The sequence below is a fragment of the Dryobates pubescens genome, chromosome 3, assembly GCF_014839835.1.
Source record: "Dryobates pubescens isolate bDryPub1 chromosome 3, bDryPub1.pri, whole genome shotgun sequence".
Classification (NCBI taxonomy): Eukaryota; Metazoa; Chordata; class Aves; order Piciformes; family Picidae; genus Dryobates; species Dryobates pubescens.
Genome location: NC_071614.1, coordinates 42,547,955 through 42,558,427, shown reverse-complemented (window position 1 = coordinate 42,558,427; position 10,473 = coordinate 42,547,955). Strand labels below are relative to the sequence as shown.

General features: G+C 39.9%; 1 protein-coding gene across 1 annotated transcript in view; it reads left to right on the top strand.

Moving 5' to 3' along the window:
- The first annotated feature begins 4,240 nt into the window (after window positions 1-4,240).
- Window positions 4,241-10,473, top strand: part of FANCL (FA complementation group L) — a 31,579-nt gene continuing 25,346 nt past the window's right edge. The window contains exons 1-4 of the mRNA XM_054180056.1: window positions 4,241-4,354; window positions 8,066-8,124; window positions 9,060-9,120; window positions 10,103-10,159. Coding sequence (XP_054036031.1) covers window positions 4,262-4,354; window positions 8,066-8,124; window positions 9,060-9,120; window positions 10,103-10,159 — 270 coding nt within the window. The 5' untranslated portion in view covers window positions 4,241-4,261. The remainder of the gene's footprint in view (window positions 4,355-8,065; window positions 8,125-9,059; window positions 9,121-10,102; window positions 10,160-10,473) is intronic.

Here is a 10,473-nt window from a genome sequence, read left to right as displayed (position 1 = left end):
CTGCACTGCTTTGTACTGAGGTATTATAACAGAAATGTCCAGAGTCTCCATCAAAGTGTTTGAACTGTTAATGATGCAAAATGGTTTTTAAAAAGCCACAAGTAAAAGTACTGTATAAGACAACTCTGCAAATCACTAGAAAGAATTTGTAGCAAAAATGTCTCAGGTAAAACAAAGGAAGGTGTATAGGTGAAAACTGTACCCATAGCAGTAGCCTAGGAGGACTGTGGTAGAAGGGGAAACCTTGTGGTGCTCACCTGCATAGTCTTCCAGCAGCTGATCTAACATCTTGCAGTTTCCAAAAAGCATGGTTTGGTTTCTGCATGTGCCCTCCTGATGCCTTCTTCTAGTGTCACAGCCTCAGTGAGTTAGGCCAGCCTAAAATTAATTCACAAAAACAGCAATTAGGCTTTGGTGAACAAAGCATCCCAGCATACAAGGGAATCAGTCAGGAACCAGGGATACATGGCCAGGAATGAGGCAAAGGGAAGAGCATGACTGTCTCACAGCAAGTGAGTTACTTCAGTGGGAGCAGTAGTACAATAAAACCTAGATGTAGTACAATAAAAACAAGATGACAGGCTTGGCCTGCTGCTTTAGTCACAGAAAACTCTATCTAGACCAAATGGCTTTAGTGTGTCTGAGAAGTACTTTCAAACAGGGAAAGATTGAAGCTTGAAAGAAAAAAACTCCTTAATTAGCTGAGGATGTTTAAGTGTTAGTTTTTGCCTAGGACCTCAGTAAATTTTGATGGTTTTCAGTATGTACACATTTGGTGTACCTTTTAGGCATAAGTAAGCAAATCTAGTGGAGAACAACTGCATACTGTTCAAAGTATTGTTTTGCTATATTTCATGATGAGTCCTTTCATAAGATTTTATCTTTAAGAATTCATTAGGTCTGCAATTCTTAAATTGTGGGTCTGTGGTGAATTTCGTAGAGGCCTGGTCTGCTTAAGACAACTAAAATTTCTAGCGTGGCTTTTCTTTACAAACAACTACTGCTTTTAACACCACATTTTTGTGACTGCTAGATAGATGGGGAATCACATCAGAAGGGAGGTGCTCTCTGAAATAAAGATGTTTTGTATTAAAACATAGTCTAAACCACAAAAGTTTAAGATGACTTGATGAATGGTTTTGCACTCTTGGTAACATTGACCTTCAGTGGCTTGACATACTATTGCAATTTTTCAATTTGCTATTATAAAATCCAGGTTTCATAAACATTATTATCTTTCCATTATGATTACTTATCCCTTCTAAGGTCTACAATGCTTTTCTATAACATCTAAATGGAAATGGGATTAGGATGAAATTCTGTCACTCAAGGGATCTGTGGAAAAAGGTGGGGATATGGACAGGAAAGGTAATTTCTTCAGGGTGAGATGAATAAAATGACAATGATTTATGAAGAAGGAAGGCAACAACAGTATTATCCATTTTACATGATTTTAAGTTTGATTGGTTTATGTTGGAGAACAATGCACTGGTATTTTCTTGCCTTTCATAATATCCTTGAATAAATAAAACCAAGCTTTTAAGAAAATCTATATACAATGATTATTATTTTATTAGGTTGTTGAGTGGTTACTTGTGAATTCTGTTGTCTGTGAGTATACTTGCTGTCTGACAGCTCCTAGGATAATTTTACTAACAAAATATAGCCTAGAAATAGTCACTTTAAAGTGTTTGGTCTGCATACTATTTTTGTCACTCGAGTTTTTGATAACTGGCTGAATATGACATGAATGGACAAATAATTAATAACAAACTCAATTATTATTCTGCTGGCAAACAATTATTGTAATTAAATTAATGAAGGTGGCCTGTCACTGAGAGATCAGATTAGGGCTCCTTTGCCTGCTGAAGTATACTTGTCAAAACTCTTTCTTGCTTTTATTATTTTCTTGACTTAAAAATGCTGAAGTCTGTGCCAGATCAATGTAACATGACGTTTCAAGTAACTGCATTTTTTTTTAAGTTTAAAAGTGTGCAGTATATACAGTGCAAGATAATGAATAATGTTTTCTGGGCTCCAGTAGATAAATGTCTTATGGTTATCATATCACAATATTTTTATTTAGACACATTATAAATGAAAGGGACCTGACATTTCTTTTAAAGTCAGAAACTAAGATAAACACAGCCAGAAGAAAAAAATTCATTTTTGCATTTGATGCAATCAAGAAATAATCTCTGTACATGCTGAAGTACAGAGATACTTCACAATTATTTGGCTTCTAGTGTAATGCATATAGAGAAAAGCGCTCAAGAGAAAAATATTTTGATAAAAAATAAATTGATTATATGAAGGATGCAATTAAGCTTAAAGCATTGGATTAACTGTTCAAGGTGAGCCATGATGAGTGCTGAAATGCACATGAACAGCTTTAGGGGAACAAACTGTGGGTGTGCAGGTTAAACGTGGTAGCATTGAAATTTCTTTGTGCATATAGTTACAAAATGCTTCTTGAAATGGTAACTGACTCTTGCAATCATCAGAAGTTCTGTAGAGGGGGAAAAAAGGGTGACTGGAGCAATGTTCTTTTTAAGAACTGAACTGCTACAATGTGTTTCTCAGATTCATTGATAATGTAATGGAAGTCTGCAAATCACCAGTGACACTTGTAAGGTGTTAAAAACCACACTAACCAGCACTGAGTATATATTTTTATTACCACATATTCCTGAAAATCTTATTTTGATTGAATTTAAATTTCAACTCTTCGGACTCTTAGTACGTGGCATCAGGCATGGACCCCGGTCAGCATCTCCAGGAGGAGAGAGAAAGAAACTTGACACCATGTATACCAGAAGCTTGGGCACATCTTTGGCAGAGTTTGGATACAGGACAGAGGAACTTTGTAGCATACAAAAATAACACAAGACCTTTTAACATCTAACTGAAAGGAGCAAACAAGACTTCATGTTCATGCTCTCATGTAGTAGATTTCTTATAGCCACTACAACAATGGAAAACTGCAAAGGTTTTGACAGCTTTTTACTCCTGTTTACATACAATCCCCTTGTATAGACATCCCAAGCTAAGGAAACAAGATTCAGCTGCAGATCTAAGCATATTTATTGTTTTCTTTGCTTCTCTTTCAGTCTTGTCTCGCAGCAGAGGCGATGTTTCTCTGACTGTCATAAAAACTTGCAGAAAGCACTTGTAGCCCTTGTTTCAGGTTCCCTGGCCTGGAAAAAGTTGAGCTCCTGCTAATAACTGCCTTTGTCTACATTTTGCTGAGCCACCTTTAGTTATTTCCATGGTGATAAACATAGGTTTAGGGGTATTAATAACTCAACATGTGTTGGGAGAAAAATCCTTCTCTATTACTGGAGATTAATAACTGGAAAAGCTGACAAGATGTTTTTGTTATGTATACCATATGCAACAGCAGAGGCCTTATCAGCTGGGCTATAAATACATGACCTTCTACAAAGTTTAATAATATATTGCATACTAATCAAATAAACATTTGCATTTGTTCCTAAGGGTTGCAGCCTTCAGACTCTCGAGGTTCAGTCGGTAGTTCTGCAAACACACCTCTTAGGTCTGTAAATTACCTACCCCTTTGTAAAACGCTCTTCTCTTTCTCAAACATGTCTATGTAGGCAGAAACTGCCCATGTTTTGTGTGCTGCTCAGCCTTAGTGATATGCAAAGACTTAAGGCCTCCTGAAATAATAATAAACCTGAAAGTTCTCTTTCCTCAAGCCTTCCAAAACACAGTAACAGTCAGGTCCTAGTGGCAGCCCCCTCAGAAAAATGAGGAAGGTTTCAAGCAAGCATCAGAGTGCAGAAAAGCTTTTATCACCCTAAACTGCGTTGCAGCTAGAAACAACAAATGACTCTTAGAAGACTATCAAGCCAGGCACAGCCCTTTACCTTGCTTTGCGTAGTGCAGGCTACGTATTAAGAGCCTTACGCGAACGTTCACCTTGTTATAGGACTTTTACCCCCTCGGAGCAACTAAAGTGTGAGGAAAGCCTGAGTCTGGTCCGCATTCAGCCTGCCTCAGGTATCGGGAAAGCGGGCTCCTCAAGAGTTCTAGAAACCTCTCCGCGCCGCGGGAGTCTACCCAGGGCACCCTGTCTCGGGCGACACCTCACACTGCTCCTCAGAGAGCGCTCAGCACACGCCCTCCCCAACGGCCGCGCCGCGCGCCTTTCCCGCCCCCTCAGGCGCGTGCGACGGCTGGGGCGGGGCCTCACCCGGCAGCGCGTCGGATTCGAACCGCCGTGCCGTAGCGAGGCGGAATGGCGGTCTCGAGAGCCCTGCTCTGCCAGTGCCCGTTGCTGCTGCCTCAGAACCGGGAGGGGACGGCCTACGAGGGCTTCGTCACCGCACAGGTACCAGGCCGGCGGCCGTTATTCCGTGACAAGCTCTTCTCTGTCTCTAAGGCCTGTGCTGGCGGGCAGCCGTGGGACCAGGTCTGTGTGAGAGGGGGCGCTTCCCGCCTCTCCGGTGCCAGCAGCTTCCTGGTCGAGCGTGGAGTCGCCAGGCTTGTGAAGGAGGAAATACTGGTGAGGGCGGGGGACTCCGAGTCTGCATCCTGGCCGTGTGCCGTGAGCGTGCTGTGGAGAGGTGGTCTCGTCACAGTCCGTGGGTTAGCGCTGTTCTCGTTTATCGGTGGCGCGGCATCGCTGATGTCTTGTGGGTTGCGTTTATTGTGCTGGCAAATGTAGATTTGCAGCAGATTAAACGTGCCTGCACCCTGGGCCTAGGGTAAAAGGTTGACCATTTAAATGGCTAAGCATGGGTATTAGTGTTACAGCTTAGGCAGCTGCATGGTCCCTCAGAGGATCTGGTACTTTTCAGTGCAGACAGAACAGCACCTTAAACAGGTTGAGAGTGGATGCTCTTAAGCCAGGTCTGGCATCAGAGGCCATATGTGTCAGTGCTCTGGCTCATTAAAATATCACACAATGCATATGCACACAGACCACAGGAACAGTTCTTCATAGTGTGTTTTCAATTAGAAAAAGCATAGGGTTTTCTTCCTGTGAAAATTGAAATAAAAAAATATCACGGAATCATAGAATTACTTAGGTTGAAAGAGACCTTAGATCTACTAAAGGAGATCCACTCCAAACTCCCACCTATGGGTAGGGACACCTCTCAAGTAGACTCAGCTACTCAAGGCCTCATCCAGCCTGCCCTTGAACACCTCCAGGGAGGAGGTGTTCACAGCCTCCCTGGGCAGCCTATTCCAGGGTTCCACCACACTCGTAATGAAGAACTTCCTAAGATCCAGTCAAAGCCTACTCTACCCTCAGCTTAAAACCATTCCCTCTTGTCCTATCACTAGACACTCTTATGAAAAGCCTTTCTCCAGCCTTCCTGCAGGATATGGTCTGGGTCATGCTTGTGTTTACAAAAGTGTAGTTCTGCAGTCAAAATTCAGGACTTCAGTATTCAGCTTTGACATGACACTTGCAAGTGTGTGTTTATATTCATATTACTGTAATAGATGCAACTTTTAAAATGTTCCATGTGTTAGAATGCACCCAGGACTTATTGGGGGGGTTAAGATGTGAATGTGAACGTTTTTTCAGATGTGATTTCTTTTTAATTAGGGCTAAGGCTGTAATGCCCAAAGTTTGAGGTTATGTGTTTAATTTCAGCAGTCAGTAAGCATCAACTTACAGATAGGAACAACTGATGTGCCAGTAGTCTTTATTCATCTGTGAAACAGATATCATTTTTTGCTTGTGGGCATCGCACAGACACTGAGGTTAAAAGGAACCTCTAGAGGAGGTCGTCTAGCAGGATCAGCTGGAGCAGGTTGCTCAAGACCTTGTCTTATCTTTAATATCTCTAAGCATGGCGACTGCTCTGTCTCTCAGGTAGTCTGTTCTAGTGTTTGACCACCCTCACTGCTACTGAGCGTGTTGCATGTAGGTAACATTTGCTGTATTTTAACTTGTAGCCATTGTTTCTCATCCTGTCAGTGTGTGTCAGTTGGAGTCTGGCCACACGTTCTTTAGTGCTCCTCCATCAACTATTTGCACACACTGGCAAGATCCTTCTTGAGCCTTCTTTTCTCAAGGCCAACCCTTTCCATCTCTTTTCAGTTTCTCCTCATGAGAGATGCTTCAAGCTCTTTAATCATCTTCTTAGCTATTCACTGGGCTAAATCCTGTATGTCAATGCCTTTCTTGTACCAGGGACCCAGCAATCCAGGTATACTTCATAAACACCGACTTGGGGAAGGATCACCTCTCTTGACCTTTTGGAAATGTTCAGACCCATGCAGTACAGAAAGCTGTTAGCCTTGTACGCTCCAAAGGTTCATTGCTGGCTGAGGGTAAACTTCATGTCCATGAGTACCACCAGGTCCTTTACTACAAAGTTACCCTCTAGCTGGTCAGCCACCAGTGTGTGCTGGTACATGGGGTAAATGCTTTCCCAGTGCAGGACTTTGCACTTTCCTAAGGTCTTGGGGTTCCTATCAGACCAGTGCTACCATCCACTGAATGGTAGCAAAATCACACTGTCAATCAGTCATTCCTCCCAGTTTTGTATATTATGCCAATTTGCTAAGTGAAGTGCATCCCGCCCCATCATCTAGGTCATTAATGAAGGTCGCTGTCAGCCCCAGGACTGATGCCTAGTGTGCTCCAGTAGTTGGGGGCTTCTGCTGAACTTCTTGCTGATCACAACCCCTTGAGCCCTTTAATCCACCTCAATGTCAGTTTATTTAGTTCATCCTCCTGTTTGGGATGTTATGGGAAACAGTATTGAAAGCCTTTCTGAAATTGAGATTTTCAACCCACCACAGAAATAAAGCATCTGCTCAATCAGGCATCTAATCACAGGAGGAAATCTGGTTTTGTTTGTGGACATAATTCAAGGTGGAATAGAATCTAGATAAAAGCTTTGAGATGAGTTAACTGTCCTCTTCCCTTTAGTGAGGAGTTAAACCTACTCACAAGCCTTTATGTCAGCTTTGTTTTGATCCTCCCATACAAAGTAGGAGGATCACAAATAGGGACAATCACTGAAGATGTGAGTAGGTGGCATTTAGGAACTGTCCCATGTGGATTCCACTAATGGGGCATTTATGTACTTGGAACTCTGCCTACGATTTCTAAAACCTTGCTGAAATGCCTTGTGGATCAGTGCCAAAGTTCCATTTTAGTGTAGCACTTTCATGAAAAGAGTCTGGTTTGACTTTATTTGAGTTGAAGGCAGATTTTCATGTACTTCAGCATGACTTGCATTAAATTGTGGTTTTTTTGTTTGTCCAGGTTTGGATAATTTTTTTTTTTTTCATCTTAACTGTGTTATTTTTGCTTTATGAAATGTGATGCATTGAAGTTTTTAACTGAATACTGTGATTTAGGGATCAAGAATATTTCAACTTCAAAATTAAAAGCAGCATTATTTCTATCTGTCACTCATGCTGCTTTTTTCCTAAATAAAGAAATTCTGAATAATAGTCCTGAAAGATAAGACAGACTTTTTTCTTAGTAGCTGATCTTCTGGGCAATACTAACCACAACAGTCTCAATATTTTAATTTGTTGACTTAGAATAGAATAGAATAGAATAAACCAGGTTGGAAGAGACCTTCGAGATCATCGTGTCCAACCCATCATCCAACACCACCTAATCAACTAAACCATGCAACCAAGCATCCTGTCAAGCCTCGCCCTGAACTCCCCCAGCAATGGCGACCCCACCACCTCCTCGGGCAGCCCATTCCAATGGGCAATCACTCTCTCTGTGTAAAACTTCCTCCTAACCTCCAGTCTAAACCTCCCCCGGCGCAGCCTGAGACTGTGTCCTCTTGTTCTGGTAACTGGTTGCCTGGGAGAAGAGACCAACCTCTGCCTGACTACAACCCCCCTTCAGGTAGTTGTAGACAGCAATAAGGTCACCCCTGAGTCTCCTCCAGGCTAAGCAACCCCAGCTCCCTCAGCCTCTCCTCATAGGGCTTGTGTTCCAAGCCCCTCACCAACTTTGTTGCTCTTCTCTGGACATGCTCCAGCAAGTCAACATCCTTCCTAAACTGAGGAGCCCAGAACTGGACACAAATGTTTTGGTTTTTTTTTCAAGGGTAGAGACTTTCATATCAGGATACTGCTACCTCTGGATTTTCAGCTGAAAAATGCAAGGTAATATAGTTTTATGAAAGCAATTTGTAATTGTGTAAAAAAAAGTTTTATTTTTATAAAAGTAGTGATGGATATGCATATTAATGATTCTTATTTTTTCCAATATCAGTGTTGGTAATTAATTCTTAATCGTTTCAGCTTAACCTTGCTAAAAAATTGTACAGCATTACTGTTAATAAGTGCTGACAATAAACATTGCCTATATGAAAATATTTAGTTGTTAATTAACTTTGAAACCTGTGGTAATTAATTAGTTGTATTTATATATAAATCAGTGTCCTTGGGGAAAACAATGTTCATTTAAATTGGGTTGTTTGTATGTCATTATTTGAGAAACAGAAAATTCAGTGCAAAGTTGTAAACTTAAACCATTTATTCTTTCTGATTAATTTGCATTACCCAGCTTTTCTTTAGGAGCTCTGTTCTTATTGCTATACATGTTTGTCATGGTAGTCTGTAGGGGGCTGTGTGTATGCAACATGCACCCATAACTAACATGGGTTAGTCTTTAACATTGTGTTACATACCTCTACCTAGGCCAGCCTGCCCTGAGCTGTGAACAGATGTGGTATTCAACAGTTATCTCATTTTAGGTCAGATAGTTAAAACCACATTACAGGTAACTTTGACATTTTCAGGATTTAATTTTTAAATATTGGTATATTTTGTGAAGTTACATTAGCTTGCAAGAACGATACTGTTGTTTTCAGCAAAGAACAGGCTTTTGTTGAATTTTTAATGGACTTTGGGAGAGTGACGTTTGAAAGTTTTAAATACCTTGAATATGAAACTCAAAGACATTTTGAAGCATTGTTTACTTTGTTGTTGGGTTTTTTTAAGAATAAATTTTGTGTTGTTGTGTAGTAGACTTTCTGATCTGTCTTAAAAGTCATGTACTGTGAATTAAAAATTTGTATCAAATCCTATTTGTCTAGGATAGAGTGTAGCTGGCACCTAAAGAAGATACTGCATGGATATGGGCATATCTTAAAGCAGGTATACAGCTTTTAAAACCATTTCTGTTAAATGTATATTTATAATAATTCTGATGAGCTGATATTCACATGCCTATTCTAAAAGTGTTAAAGAACTCCTCTCATTGTATATCCAAATCTATTTTTGAATGCTTGAGGATTTGCAGGTCAGTCTAGAGACAGATAACATTTAGTAAATATTTTTATTCAAGCTTTTTTTTTTTTTTTTAAGAAAGGACAGTTTTTAATAAAATGCTGAAAATTTACTGAAGTTTTTCTTTACTCTCTCTTTTAGAAACAGTTTTTGTTTTTCCTTTTAGAAATATTTATTTTTTTAAAAACAGTTCCTAATGGAAGGCATTCATATTAATTATTGCTAGATCTAGCTCCTTCTGTGTTGTAAACAGTTAAGCCTCTATTCAGAGGAAACTTTGGAGCAGTGATACCACAGCCTTGCAGTCACAGAAGTATGTTTTGTTTCTGAGAAAGTGTCCTTGCCACACTGCTAGTTGAAACAGTGTCCCATGGACTTCCTACATTGTTGTAAGTTGTGAGTGACCAAATGTCAGAGCTGAGGAAATGAAGTGTAAATATGTACTGCATCAGAAGATAGACTGAGATCCTTAATCATATACATCATCTAAAAGCAGGTGGGTCTGGAGAGTTCCTAAAGAAAATTTAACCAACGAAGAAACATTTTTCAGTGATTCTAAAGTTTCTGTTCACATTGGTGAAGATTAAAGTCGTCATAAAAACATGAAATGCAAAGTCTTCATAAATAAGTAATGTGACATGTTGTGATGCAGGTGATGGTTAATTTTCAGTACAGTTTCCTGTAGTCTGGGAGATTTATTCTGAAATTGAAATATTTAAACATGATATATGTTTGGGATTTTAAAGCTGGTTAGTTTGACAATACTAGAAAAATAACTAGTTAGGCTGAAATTATTTCCCACTAAAAGTTATGAGCTGGAGAAAATAAACTGATACTGTGTTCCCTCCAGAGGTTGCACAGCTGTCCAGATCTTGTCAGTTTTATGGTGGAGCTGAAAACTGTTTTGGTAAGTTACAATAAATGCATGAGAGATGGGGTGTTCTAATAGCTTTGGATTTTACTTGCGGTATTGTTATGGTTTACTGTTTGGCAGATGGATTTATGTATTTAAGAGGTGTGCTGTTCATGTAATATTTGTATAAATATCCCTTAATTTTTTAAGTGACTGTACTTTTTGGAAATTGAAGTGTTATAGAAAAATCAAAATCCCCCCAAGGAAGGGATCTCAGTTTAGCACCATCCTTTTTATGATTTTCTTGGAATTCCTTCTATTTTCCAGATGGTAGAGAAGGCTTATAAAATACAAAGGATTGCTGAAGG